Source organism: Wolffia australiana, chromosome 7 (assembly GCF_029677425.1).
Source record: "Wolffia australiana isolate 7733 chromosome 7, ASM2967742v1".
NCBI lineage: Eukaryota > Viridiplantae > Streptophyta > Magnoliopsida > Alismatales > Araceae > Wolffia > Wolffia australiana.
In genome coordinates this window covers 10564543-10579403 of record NC_135841.1, presented here as the reverse complement: position 1 = coordinate 10579403, position 14861 = coordinate 10564543, and the positions used below count along the sequence as shown (strand labels likewise).

At 38.2% G+C, this 14861-nt stretch overlaps 1 protein-coding gene across 3 annotated transcripts; it reads right to left on the bottom strand.

The window, feature by feature from the left end:
• Nucleotides 1-1831: 1831 nt before the first annotated feature.
• LOC144705378 (protein SEMI-ROLLED LEAF 2-like) lies at nt 1832-14861 on the bottom strand. 3 transcript variants are annotated; one of them, XM_078578007.1, is made up of 20 exons: nt 14661-14861; nt 12760-12938; nt 11701-11775; nt 10083-10198; nt 7158-7272; nt 6913-7041; nt 6677-6724; nt 6164-6336; nt 5870-6063; nt 5494-5786; nt 5183-5332; nt 4737-5099; nt 4524-4673; nt 3909-3984; nt 3627-3751; nt 3179-3355; nt 2995-3117; nt 2487-2588; nt 2186-2380; nt 1832-2120 (listed from the first exon to the last, which is right to left on the bottom strand). In XM_078578007.1, the coding sequence occupies exons 2-20, from the start codon at nt 12892-12894 to the stop codon at nt 1962-1964; spliced, it is 2898 nt and encodes a 965-aa protein (XP_078434133.1). In that variant the 5' UTR covers nt 12895-12938; nt 14661-14861; the 3' UTR covers nt 1832-1961. The 3 variants fall into 3 exon arrangements, with proteins under 3 accessions (XP_078434133.1, XP_078434134.1, XP_078434135.1); XM_078578008.1 differs by having other exon boundaries at nt 4524-4667; XM_078578009.1 differs by lacking the exons at nt 11701-11775; nt 12760-12938; nt 14661-14861 and having other exon boundaries at nt 10096-10198.

Sequence of the window (14861 nt, the reverse complement as noted above, 5' to 3'; positions counted from 1 at the left end):
TGGATTTTATGGTATTTTTATGGATTTTTCTTAGGTGAAATTCATAGAAAATAAATGTTATAAGTAAAAAAATATAATTTTATATTTATTTATACATTTTTAATGAATTTGATGACTTTTTCACTCATAGGATTATGTACCATGCCGGAACTCTGTTAGAAAATCAGAAGGAAAGATATAATTGGAGGAGAGAGAAAATTGGGTAGCTCAGATTTCTCTCAATATAAACTATGGTATGTAACAATCCAAGAGGATTTTCAGGCTGAAATTTAGGTGGTGGTTCCATATTTTCCTTCTCTATCCATGCACCATGCTAGATCCATAAATAGTGCCCCTATTCTTGTAAAAGAGGCACCCTTGGATTTTTTCCTAAGTATGAATAGCAAAGTGAATTTCTTATTCCAAACTCATTTTGGTCTCGTTCTTAAATTATATGCTTGAAGAGGTGACAACAATATCAGTGCGAATTTTTTCTTTTGTGACTTAAATCTTTGTCCTTTTTCGTTAGTTATCATCAACGATAGCTTGGGTTTTGACCTTTTCACACACACCTCCTACTCTGGCCCTCATCATTGTTCGTCCGTGTCCACCTCCATGACATTGGTGATGATAAAATTGTCATCACTCAGCACACTCGGTCGCTTGTTGGGGCGTAGCCAGCATCATGTGAGTCACAATCACTTTCATTCTTATCACTTCACTCACGTCCATCACTGTACTTTCCAAAAGCACAGTCTTGGGCATTTAAATTAGAATTAATTAGTATTTTCAATTAAGAATTTCTATGATATTTCCAAAATTTTTATATAAATTTAAATAAATTAGGATAAATAGAATTAATAACTTCTGACTTTCCTAGACTTACTTTGATTTTCTTGTCCCCAGTTTGGTTTCATTAGATTATAATCAATTCCTAATATAAATATGAAAATTAAAATTAAAGCTAAATTCATTTATTCAATACTTGGTCCATGTGGAGACAACCTCACTCCTAAATATATATTTGAGTGAGTTTACATAATTACAAATTTTATTTGACTTAGGTGAACTAGATTTACCGCACCATTAGAATTAACACTGCATTTACATATGCAACAACATACAGTTACCTTCGTAGTAATGTGTTAAACATGCATCCTTCCATGTTTTGCTTTATCTATTTTCCTTGAAACTAATATTGGGCCATTAGTGACTAGGCCCATGCTAGATAAGCTATGTTGTCTTTATTAATCTAGGTCCATTATTGACCTACTCCTATTGGGCTCTTCACAAATTTAAGACAGTGGTCTTTGATTTACAAAGTTCATGTTCATATTTCCAAACCCTAACATCCCACAGTTTCATCCAGAACACCAATGCCCCCATTGTGTTTCACAGTATGTTTCTAATTGAAAGCCATCAAGTGGATGTATTTCAGAGTAATTTTCTTTATAGCCTAGAACTGGTATCAAAATTTAATCCAAATGGTGTGAGCGAGATGTTAAAGCAGGTGGAGAAGAGAGCTTAGGAAATTACCGATGAATGAACTTGTGCACGTACTCTGAAGAATAACACTATGAAGAAATCTACGGTAATGGAATACGCCAATGTATTTTTTTTCAATCACCAAAGATCTGGCTATAGATTTATTGTCACTTGTAGGTGCTGTCTGAGAAAATTAGAACTCAAATTTTAGAGAAACAATGATTGTGTTTTATATCCTGCATCAGGTGCTCCACATAAAATAAGCAACTGAAATGCTAGCTTTCCAGAAAATAGCTTCAACAAAATTTACTTTTACAGTTCAAGCACCTACAAATGAAATAGTACCCAAATTTTATGTACCATCATCTAGCATTTCTACCACATTATCTTATATGAGAAAGTTCAAATATTCATTCATGTTCACATGTTATTCCCCGATCGATTGCCGTCTCTGCGCAATAAAAAATTCTACAAAAAAATCAATTGTTACGTGTAAATCAGTGTCGGGCATGTACATCGCCTTGCTCTCCAATACCGGCTGCTCTCAGAAATTTGTCGAAAGGGCTCGAAGGGGGCAATCTAAAGGAACTGTACCCATCACCATGGTCTGGTCTCATTTCCTCAGACTTAGCTTCCAACACGGGGGCAGACCCCTCCTGCCCAAAACCCAAACCATCATACCCATTTCGAGCCAGTGCGACTGTAAAACATGAAATGTTACCTTGTGTGATATAACCAAAGTTGGAGGACCCTGTTCTTTTGGATAATCCCCGATGGATCTTTGGAAGGTCAGAAGGGTTGATATCTTCTGTTGCTTCCCGGCCACAACAGCTTCACTCTGGCTTTTCATCTCATCATATGGAACAGGCGCAGAGGGCTCCGGCGGGGTTGCAACGTGTTGAGAAGTTTCAAGAACCTGCAAAAGATTTTGCTTTGTAATTTCACGGGCTCTCCATCTCATCATACTCGTAATTTTGTGAGGGAGGATTTTTTACGGTTTTTTAAGGGGTAGGCACGCTTACAGATTGTATGAGTTGGTCGGCACTAAGAAAGTCATCTCGAGGATGGTTCTGGCTGGTTTCATCCGGTGCTTCTTCATCCTCCAAGGAGGCCAAAGGCAGAATCTGAAGAAGAAAGATAAACAAATGGCAATGCAATAAATACCTTTTATTGATCACTTTTTTTGTCTGGAGCTGATTACATAATGGATGATTTTAATATTAGTAATACCAGTATAATCTTGATCAGGTTTTAAGCTTGTGCAGGCCTGATGATGAGGAATTGAGAAATCGTTTTGTTTTTACAACATGGAAAACTGATTATGAATTCTGCATTGTAAGCCGTTCGATTATGTAGCTGGAGAGGATGGAAGTAGTCTATGTTTCACAAGGAGATTCGACAATTTTTTGCAGTTATGTGGATTACACATAAAATCATACATGAACACTTTGCTATTAACCCATTTATTTGTTGAATGTGAGAAAATAATATTTGATGTCGAAAGAGTTTGTGGACTGAAAAAGAACAAACCTTTTCCATGGGTTGCAGATCCTTTCCAGAAAACCGGTCAGATAGCCGTGGAGTCCCAACAAGTATCGCGTCTTCTGCTGAAAAGGGTTCTGATAGCTGCAGCCTCACGCTTGATATTTCTTCCTGAAAAAAGCCTTTTTAAAATCACATCATTAAAAATCCATAAAATCTTAAGTACACCCACCTTTGTAAGCTGCTTATATCTCTCCAAGTGGGATTCCACCATCTGCTTTAGGTGTTCAACATCTCTCCTTAACATTAACAAAGATTTTTGAGCAGTGAGATCGTCTTCAGTGGAGTAATAATTGCAGATTTTCAGAGCATCTCGTGAAACGAAGGCTCCTTGAAGATATGGATGAAGCTGCATCAAAAAATCAACGAGGATTTAAAATCCATAAAAAAACAAAGTTTTTGCTCTAAACCCTTTAAAGTTAAATCCTTATCCCTCAAACTAAACCCTAAATCTTAGTTATTAAAATTTTAGCCTTTAGCTAAGCCTAAATTCTATATAACATTTAACCTTAAACATAAATCCTTTACCTTAACACCCTAAACCATTAACCCTAAAGCCTCAAATCCAAAGCTTAAATGCTTAACCCTACCACAACCCTAAATCATAAAACATAAAGTACCAGCCCGTCTGATGCCTCTGTCATGGAAGAAGAGAGTTGAGAGTTTCCACAAGCCTTTGCTGAGAACACAAGCATGGAGGATGCTAGGGTGAACAGAGACATCCGATGTGACGGCCGTAAAGAACCTTCCACACAAAAACGAGAAGTCATTAGATCAGACTGAAATTTTGAAGAGAACCCCATTAGAGGCAGTGATTGATAAATTTGAATGCATAAGCATGTCTCAGGAGACAGCAATGATTCATGATAGAGAAATCAATTCATTGAAAACAATACACTTACAGCCTTCATCTAGGGATAGACACCTTAAAGAAAATCCAAGCTGAAAACACCGAACAAGCTCCAAACAGCTTGAAGTCTGTAATGATTCGATCCATCATTTAAAGACCAAACTGGATAAGTAGCAGTTAATTCTGAGGAAGATTTTTTCTTCAAAAAAAAAATTCTGACAAAGATTAAATTTTGAAAGAACGATTAATGCGAACTAATTTATCTGCGGTCCGAATCAGCTATGAGTAAACCATCAGATGTATTGATTAAGGATGTCACAGGTTTTTTATGTGAATGAATAACCAGTTTTGGTGAAAAAATGGAGTTTAAAATTTTGAGAGATTCATCATATACTTCGAGAATAAAAAACAGCTGCATAGGCATCAAATTACTGTAATCACCAAGACATCAAGAACTCTAGGTGAATGCCTGCGGTTTCTCCATAGCTGGCATCCGAGTCTTCTGCTGTGTTTTTTTTTCATAAACCAGACAAAGAATCATTCATATTGTATTTGGTATATTAATAAATTATTAAATATGAAATGATTTTAACTAATTTTTTCATTGATTGAATTAATTCAAAAAAAAAATTCACTGAAAAAAAGGTATCAGATGATAGAAACTTACTTTAGACTCTGCACATATTACAGAGAGACAGAAGGTATGTGACATCGCCTCATAACAGCTTGGACCGTTTTCTTGTGACGTTCCTTGAGCCCAAATTGACAAGAGTAAACGGTCCACTTGGTGGCTGCTAAGACGTAAAGTACCCTGAAACTATAAAAAATTTGATGACTGGAGAGAAAAATAAAAAGGAGCTAACATATTAGACATTCTTACTAAGTTCTCAAATATCTTTCCCTTTGAAGATCGTAAAAGATCATTGGATTCGTAGAGTTGAGCATGCGGGAACTCAGGGTCTCGATATGACGAACTCTGGAGCTTTTCCCTCCAATCTAAGACACCGATATTTTTATTCTCTTGCACCTTTTCTTGAATGACTTCTGAGGATGAGAAAACCAGCTGGGCCATAAAAGCTGGGTCGGAGCCCATTATCTTAAAGGAGGATAATGGTATTGACCAGGGACAGTTGAGTTCCGGCACAAGGACAGCAGAAAATACACGATGAGAGGCCACTCGTGTTTCTTGGTCTCCATGTGACATTCCCAAGAGCAACTGATGAAACAAAGCCTCTGGAAACTCCTAAAAGAAAACAAAAATAGATGCCATATTACGTATTCAATTTAATTCCTTTGAATCTCTATAAAATCGAGTAGAGATGTTACCCTGTTATGAGAAGATGCAGAAGGAATGGAAGCTAACATTAACACAGATCGATAAACAACAGCTATAGTTGCTCTCGATGATGTTGCTGCAGCAGGGATGTTCTCCAGAAACATAGCCATTACATCCAAAATAGTGCCAACATCTCCAACCTAGTGATTTGAGCGATTAATTTACTTTCCAAAATAAATCAATAAAGGTAGAAGGAATAACCATTTATAATTATAATTGCTTTACCACTACCACCATCTAACAGCTAAAACATACAGAAGATGATAACATTGTCGTTAACTATAGAGAGGCAATCGCTGACCTTGTTCAACAAAGTCATGAGGAAGTTGTCTAAGGCAGAATAGAGGGCAGGGTTCCATTTACATTTTTCATCTTCTCGGTCCAATGAATCCAGGAAACATTGCATATGCTTCCGTAAATGCCTCATTACATCGCAAATTGTGGCAATAATAGTCACTGAAGACAAACTTTTCATCTGCATTGCAAGATATGCCGCAATATCTACAATTCTTGCCTGCACAGATGGCTTTTTTGACACATTCCTATGATCTAAATGCTTTACCAACATTGCAAGGAGCTGATGATTGTTCTGCCCTGATAACCAGAAATCAAAATCGAAATGTATCATTCGCGGGTTGAAGATAGGTCAAATGATAACAAGGAATTTTCTACAAAACCTGATTCCATCAAAACTGCCATTTCGCATAAAACTGACAAGGCTATTCCCCCATCGGAAGACCAGTGATTGCCGTAATCAAATTGGAGAAGAAAAGGCTCCAAGACACGCCGTAAAGTCGCTGCTTCTTTGGCTAGTGCAGCCATGTTACGGAGACAAAGTCGTGCCAAGGAAGTTGGATTATTAGGGATGTCCCTGGTCATGGAGAAAGGTTTTTTGAATCAGAATATGGGGAACGTACAATTAGAGGAAAAAGAATCAAATAATAAAGATAAGTGTACGGATAAGAACTCACATTAGGCTCTCAGCGTTGATTCTGAGATCATTCTCGGTAGTAACAGACTTTGAATCGACCATTGGAGAAACCGAACTATCATGACTTTCGTCCTGAGAATGTTCACAAACCTTCTTGTTTTGGTTCGAATTTGATTTTGGAATTTCATAATTTTTTAATGCAGCCGTTACGAACTGTTTCAAGCAGACGGAAACAAAACGATAGTGTCAATAGTTTGAATTTCGAACCTTCCACAAGGCTGAAAACACAATTCACATTTATCAATATTAATTGAGTCTAACGACATACGACAGCTTCCAATCGACCAGTTCAAGCTTGCCTGCATGAAAATCGTCCGACCTATATCACATAATTTTTTATGCGCTGTAGTTCTCATGAGTTTTAAAATAAGAAACACAATAGTGCAGCACACAACATTTCGAGGCACTGAACAACCATCCACATACAGATGCATATAACTGTTCCAGTGCGAAATAATTATCATACTCAATAAAAAGTAAGAACTGTACTTACATCGTCAATATTCGTCGGGAGGTGGGAGTTCTCGCCAAAAAAATGTAGCTAAAAACACAAAAAGGAAAAGTGATTTAATGGATGACGAAGACTCTAAAAGATGTGACTAGGGACCAACAAAGAGTCAAAATATTTATCCCCCTCAGTAGCCCTAGAATATGAGATAAGTGATTTTATTGGACCTCAAATACTTGAGGTTTTATACAGTTAGAGTAATCCTTGAGCAAAATAAATACCACTGAAGCAAGAGCCTGAAGTCCAGCAGAACGGAGAGAAAGCCCCCGCTCATCCTCTCCCACTTCTTGAGCAAGTTGACAAAGTTTCGGAATTAATCCTTCTACGCTGGACATGTAGGTGCTGTCTGTCTATGTTAATACAACAAAAATGTAGGAATCATTTTATTTGGACTCTTTTCCAATAATAATTCGAGATAGATATTGAGCTCGATAAACTTGCAATAATAATATCAGCTACAACTCACCTGAACGTTGAGGAAATCCACTAGAGTATTAGAGCCCAAAATACGCAACTCATCTTGTTGAGATTGTTCTAGAAGTGTCTTTATTGTGGCCAGCATTCCAGAGGCATACAACGAACTGGGTAATTTTACTCAAAATATTAAATTGAGGCATGAATGGATAAAACTAGCTAACAACGAGACATGCATTAAACAATTTATTTTCCAAAAAATTGGGTGAAAAAACGTTACTCATGAGAAAAAGGAACATTTGAGTATGATGCTACATACACCAGTAGTAAAACAAAGTTTGCCGAGATACTCCTATTACTTAAAAACTATCTTGATCTGATCATTAGTTAAAAATGACATTCTGGACTGTTTGTTTTGTTTGTCTGCCACTCTTGTTCACCAGTCGGTGGACAAGACTAGGAGGCAAACAGAACTTCTAAATTAATTGCTTAGGGTTCAGTGGATTATATACCAACTTATAGGAGACATGAGCAGACCCAAATATCACGGAGAGGAGAGGATGTCATCTACAGTACAGGCAAGATCATTGGCAAAGGCAGTAGAGGGTTCCAGAGAGAGGGAAAGGTTGAGAAAGAGAGAGAGACTGTGTACCTGATAGGAACCTCCTTCGTTCCTATCAGAGTAAGCGTGCAAGGAACCTCTCTCTCCCAGTAATGTGCAAAGATACGAGACAATTCAAGTCTTGCTGACCAAGGGGTTTCAGACCCTATATAAATGAGGGAGCTCGAGTAAAGAAACCACCAGAAGAAGAACAATCCGGGGCCCTCATCAACCTATTGTCAGTTTCCTTTTCCTCACTGATTCTCTGAGATTGGTGGCAGAGAGACATTTGTCTGTTTGTTGTCCAGTGGCATTCATACATTAGACAATTTGATCGACTACTAGAAGATCAAGGGATTTCTATAACAGAGTCAGCGTAAGATTGATACGAGTCGCTTCTTTTCCAAGAATAACGAAAGAACGAAAAGAAGAATCGTCCAATAAGGAGACTTGGAAGATAAAAAATAAAGGGGGAAGGCTAGAGAAAGGGAATCGAAGAATTAGTTCTCAAGAATCAGTTGCAGGCTGCAACTGGAGGCTGGGAAGCAGGAGCAGGCCTGCGATCCAGAGAGGGGAGCTGGTCTTCCAGATTTCCTGTCTCATCTCATTTGTCATCTCCACCGCATTGTTCCCTTGCATCTCTCCCTTTCTACCACGCAACATTTGTTCTCTTGGCTGGTACCTTGGTCGTTTGGAATTATGGTCTTTACCCATGTATACAATCACAATGACAAGCTCAATCTGCAAGCAGTTAAGTGTGAATTTGTTGCTATACGCAGGTCCAAAATGGTACATCTCATATGATGTTAACAGGGGTGGATTTGGCTATGATGTCATCTCTGTCTTTGAGGTTTGAGTCTTGCAAGGTTTAGGATATGAAAACTTTACCAATGATTGAAGAGATGCCTTATATGATACCAGTGAATCTGGTGACAAAGTCGAACCAACATGCTCCACTAGTATGTGTCACACAGAAAAAGTCAGATGAAAGTGTCAATAAGCCTGAGCACTAATCTGAGTCGGAGAGGATGGATGATGATCATAGTTCACAAAGTGCACCGCAAAAGGGGAAGAGAGAGTGTACTCAGTTTTCTGCAAACCCAATTTCTCACTTCGTCCAATATGACCATAACTCTATAGACTACCGAACAAAACCTGCTGGAATTCAGTCCTCACCGACTTCCAGGACAGTCAAGGAATCTTTAAGCTATTCTAACTGGAAAAATGCCATGGAGATGGAGATGGACACCCTCATAAGGAGTGATACTTGGAAAATCGTGCCCCTACCTGATGCTAAAAAGAGTGAAGGGTGCAGACGGGTGTACGCAGTACAGATGATTCATTGGAAAGGTAAAAAGCTTACTTGATGGCGAAGGGGGTACTCACAGTCTTATGGTAGTGACAATGGAGAGACATTTGCTATGGTGGCCAAGCTGGCTACTATTTGAATCCTTCTAGCCTTGGCAGTCATCCAGTATGGGAGATTGTATCATTATCATGTGAAAAATGCATTTCTTTATGGTAATACCATCTACATGTAGATACCTCCTGGGTATGATTTGCAAGACACAGGACGCACATCCAAGAAAAAAAACACTGTATGACCTGAAGCAGTTCCCCTGGGCATTGTTTGGGAAGTTCTCCCATGCAATGAAAGAAGTGAGATCTATACCCAACAATGGAGATCCTTCTTTACCTATTAAAACCAGTAATGATTGGAAGGATGTTGTTCTACTGGCATACGTTAATGATATCATCATTACCAGGAATGTCGATGGCAGAATTCTTACCCTGAGTCAGATATTAACCTTGGTTTTTGACGTTACTTTCTGAGAATTGAAATCACTAACACTCCCGTTGGTATAAATATTTCCCAAAGAGAGTATTTTCTCGATATACTGATGAAAAAGGGCATTAGTGACCGTAAATCGTCCTCATTCCCTATTCACCCAAATGAGTAGTTGGGATTGTTCGAAGAGACTGCTCTAGTAAATAAAGATTGATACCAGAGGTTGATTTCATTAACAATATGTTAGAAAGATGGCATCTAATCCTCAAAGGAAGCAAGAAATGTCCCATGCAGCCAGGGAAACATCATGACAAGGACAATATCAATATGGTAGTTCATCTTGTAATGTCAGCTTCAGGAACTTAGTGTAAAAATTTTAATCTATTCACAGGTTGCACAGAATGCATGTAACTAAATTCACCAACAATCAACATGGCTCATATAGCCTGGTGGTAATGGGCCTCGCCCACCGACCACCAAGTCTTGGGATCGAATCCCCTTCTGCGCTTATAAAAAAAAAAACTAAATTCACCAATAACTAAGGAAATAAAATCAGGACAAAATTAGATATCAGGCGGAGAACTGACATCTGCTCCTTACAGGAACGTAAGAGTTTTGTGTAAATAAACGGAACAACTCTGACAAAACCAACACGTTCATTTTGCAGTTCCTTCAACAATCTCTTCTCAAGGTACATAGTGATCTGAAAAAATGAAAAAAGCAGACCATTCAACATGATGGTTGGAATATTTCCTGGGATGTAAAATAAAAGAACCTACATTTGCAACAGCCAAGTTCTGTAGACAACTTTTTTCCCATTTTTTCTACCAGCTTAGAATACAAGCTTAGAGGAGATTACTAATGGATTTATTTGATAGTTTTAAAGAACATGAAATCAAGAGAAATTTGGCAAAAAGGAGGATAACCCGAAATGGGGGAGGAAATATTCAACTGTACCATGCTGGTGTGAATTTCATCTATCACATTTCTAGTCTAATATTCTGAATTTATCAAATTTGTTTACCAAAGCATGCACCATGTTTTGCAACTCCCAAACATTGAACATATAAAGTTATATTGTACTAATTTTATTGTAGAGTACAGTCTCATCATTACATAATTTTTATCCAAAACGTCACTGGCCCATATCCAGAAATTTTAAAAAACAAACTAAAAGGTTTAGTTGAAAAGATCGAATTTTGTAAACATAAATTTGAATGTTATAGCATTATGACCTTGTCTGTATATATAAAAATACATTTGATATGTGTTAATTCCTAGTGATCCGAATCTCCTGAAACTACAACCTAAGAAACTCAGAGGCCAGAAGAGGACTTCATGAATGGGAAAGCATCACTTATCGTTATTGGAACAACGGCCTAAATATGGGTTAAGAGAAAAGAATGGGCCAGAAACACTAATTCCTTTCTTAAAAAAAAAGAAACACTAATTCTTACATTTGCCTTATAGAAGATCCATTTGGGGGCCATTGTTCAATATTTAAAGATCAATGAAAGGAAACAAAGAAATAGATAATCGTATCACGGATTAAATAAAGAAATATGAAAAGGCTCAACACCCCACTGGGAGCAGGGTATGGATATATTCCTGACGGCCCAACCCACCATCTTCTGGGTAACATGTTTAAAACAAGACTTCTGGTCTCTCTCACTCGATGCCCCTCCCCCTCTCTAACAGTGAAGCTTATGTGGTGGCTTGGATATTCATACTATGTCGAAAGGAAGCTACCAGCTCATTCAAAAACAGGACAGCTGACCCCACTAATTTATGTCACTTGCTCTGACGTGGAATAAGTCACTTAGAAAAACAATAACATGTGCCACATATACATGTAGCCTACTTACAACGACTTAACGTAAAGACAAAGATATGTGCCACTTATAACATGTGACCCATTTACCAGATTACAGAAATAAAGACAACAAGAGGGAGAGAGAAGCTTTATTCATCAATGTTCTTAAAGTCCCAAGGTGAAAATAGATATCTTATAGTGGCTTGGCTCAAACGAGAAGAAATTCTCGGAAAAAGAAGAAGATTATAGAATTCCGAACTCCTACACTAAGTGGACATTATGATGGAATTAGAAAGGTATCCTGAGAAATAAACTGCACACTTTTATTTGCCACATCCAGACACATGATTTGAGGTTTTCAGCTATGAGCATTGTAAGGTGAGGAGAAAAACCTTTGGAATGCGCATAGGGTTTTTTGAGGCATACTCACAAAGCTTGCTGACCATTCTTTCATTAGGAACTCCATCCTGGATAGAAGCCAAACCAAAACAAGAATTTTCTTAGCAACGAAATATCCAGTAAAAGTTAGAAATTAGTTTTCAAAATGCCGAGGTCATATTTTTGCTTAAGATGATGTTAGATAAGTCAAACACCACTTTTGGGCGAATAAGCAAGGATACAGTTTGTTAAAATTTTCAAGAAAAAGAAAAAATGATATCCTTTAATAATTGAATTGAGCAGAAAGGTTACACTGTAATGATGATCTATGGTAGCTAAGTTTAGTAACTGAAAATATCTGTCAAACTCCTTTCGTTATACTACTCATGGCAGGAGGGATCCACGGGAACTCTACTAAGGCAATGAGTCCCAAGAGAGAAGGGGAGGATGGAAGCCAGAGGCATCATGCGGGAGTTTGATAGAGATTAGGGAAGAAAAGGGAGCAGACTCTCAAAGCCCCACATTCTCTTCCTCGACAATCTCATCTTCCTCTTTTGATCTCCATCCCGCTCTCTCTCTCTGTCCATATCTATCATAGACTTGCCAAAGATGACCAGGTTCATATCTTGGTGTGGACTCCATTGAGGCTTCTCCATATCGTCATGAAGAGAGGAGATCGAGCTTCTCCAAGCCAGACTCTGGCTAATATCTAAATGATGACAACAACCTTTTAGAACAACAGGAAAGAAGCACTGCATAGATACCTTTTCCAGACGAAGAATTGACAACAAAAAGCCAGTGATGATTTTTTCAGGTTGCCATAAAATGACTTAAGAAAACGAAGCCCAATGTTTTAAAGAGTTCAGCATCAACTATTCAATGAAGCCATAAACATGAAGTTACCCCGCAAATCTATGAGGTAAGTGATTGGACCCACAGAATGTAAAAGAATAAAAACTTGTAGATCTAGCGGTACTGTAAACAACTATCAGTGTTTTCATAATAGCCCTGAAAAATGTAAATCTCCAATATTTGGCCAGAAATAAGTGTGAAATAAGAGATGAAAAGGTTACCTGAGATCGAGGAAAGCTATTGACTAGAAGCTTCTTGTAACGTTTCACAGGTTGATGGGATCTAGCTCGCAAAGATGGGCAGACAAAACAAAGGCTTCCGCAGGCCGGTAATACCTTCCTGGAGATGACACCCATCTTCCCACCTTTTTCTGGTGTCACCTTAAATTACTCTCTATAACCTAGCGTTCAAAAGATTTGATCACACAAACGTCTGAGAGTAGAATTGATACAGAAACAAACAAACTGAAGCGAGAAATGAAAGGTAGCCAGCAAGCTTGAAATGTAAAGATGATTCCAAATTCAGATATTATATTCCGATGGCCAGAAAACTCAATAGAAGTTTACAAAGTCACAGAACAATGAATCCTTTAATTCTCATATGCTTTACCAAAAAATTGGATCGAACAATGTTAAAATCAGGACCTCAATCCAAAACAGAGTAAAAGATTTTCTGTCGGATGAGTTTTCCTACCTAGGGAAATTTATATTAAACCTCTAGGGTAATATCAGTTGAACTACTAAAAGCTATGTGAATGGAAGACAGTTTTTTGAGGTTTTTTAACATGGATCCAAGATATTAGACCATTATATCCTCCATTTAGATACGTTGGTCCATCGCTAAATGATCTCTATTGAAACTTTTTATGAGAAATGAGGATATTTTTGGAGGGGAGTAATTCCTTTTCTCCAAAGGAATGAAGCTAAAGGTGCAACAACCGCACAAAAGTGTACCGGTCTTCCCTATTGCACAATTAAAGGAATTTCTACTCCTCGAATCGGTCTACCATTGTAACCTGGCCCTCTCTCTTGCACAAAAGTGTAATTTGGATGACTACCTCATATCGATCTTACCAGGATGGAAGTATGTTATTGACGTCTCAGAATGGACATAGCCCTCTCTCATAAGGACATTTAATCTCTCCTTTCTGATCAATCAATTCAATGTAGTTCACTGTTCTCGTAACCTTCCTCTCTCCTAGGGTTTCCCTAGGCAGAGTTCTCTAAGGCAACGAGGCTCCTCCCACCACCCTACCATCATCTATGCTCTCTCTCAGCCCGTGCTTCCACTAGTTTCCACACCCAGTGTTGAGCATCTCGTTGCAGTGACACACTCCTTCATGGTATCCAATAATCGATTAATTTCTCGAGAGTTCCACCTACCATTACTCCCCCCCTTGCTTCAAGAGTTCAACAACAGCACCATTCGGAGTCATTTAAGTTTTCTCGCAACCTATGAGCATTCCATGGATAATCTATATCAGCTAGGAATGGAGAAGAGCATAGCTTTACGAAAATTACTTCAAGTGAAATTATCATTTCTTTATCCGACTTCATGTCGTTAGTGTGATTTCTCTGCTTAAATTCTACACAATTCCGTAATTTTTTCAACATGAACAATGTAGAGATTTCCATCTTACGGCCATCAATCGCAACGGAAGTTTTCTGTGGAAATATCATTCTGAAAAAGTGTCAGCAGAAAACTGTATAAATTTCCTCCCAGGTTAAAGCAAAACTAGGTCACCTGTTGTTTAAAAATACCAATATAAATGTTAGACCCAGCTGATTTGGACGACGCTAAGATATCTATAACTATCTCAAGGGTGTCTTATCTCTAAAACAGAACCAAAGGTACCGGTTACGTCTATGGAACACGAATCCGCAGAGAAGAAAAGTAGGCCTGCAGAACTATAACATCGACCATCGGTAACGTGAATCATGATCCGCTGAATTTCATCCAGTAGCTCAAATTTCTAACGCCAAATCATGACAAAATAGAAGAAGACATTACGCAGGGCATAACAAGTCAAAACACGCGAAATCCAGATATGCGTGTGGAATCATCCGGAGTATGCGATTCACCAGAGATTAAATGAATGAAAACAAATCGATGAAGAGATTACCAATGAAACAGCGTTGACCTCTATGCATCATCGACGTCGTTCTTAGCGCGACAAACCTTCGAATGGATTGTTGCCATGGACAATGAACAAAAGTTCGAGAGAAGAGAGAGATCGGTTGATCTCCCTTCTCCTTCCAAAGGTCCAACGGGTGCAAGGCAAAAACGGGAGAGATCTCTTTCTTCCGTTCGCAGGGAAGGAAAG

Bases quoted from the DNA above. Each gene is read 5' to 3' on its own strand.
- LOC144705378 (XM_078578007.1), bottom strand. From the start codon at position 12,894: ATGGGTGTCATCTCCAGGAAGGTATTACCGGCCTGCGGAAGCCTTTGT. The intron at 4,674-4,736 runs GTAAGAATGTCT...AATTTTTTATAG, and splicing joins GAAAGATATTTGAGAACTTA to TTTCAGGGTACTTTACGTCT. The intron at 2,121-2,185 runs GTAACATTTCAT...GGTTTTGGGCAG, and splicing joins CTTTGGTTATATCACACAAG to GAGGGGTCTGCCCCCGTGTT.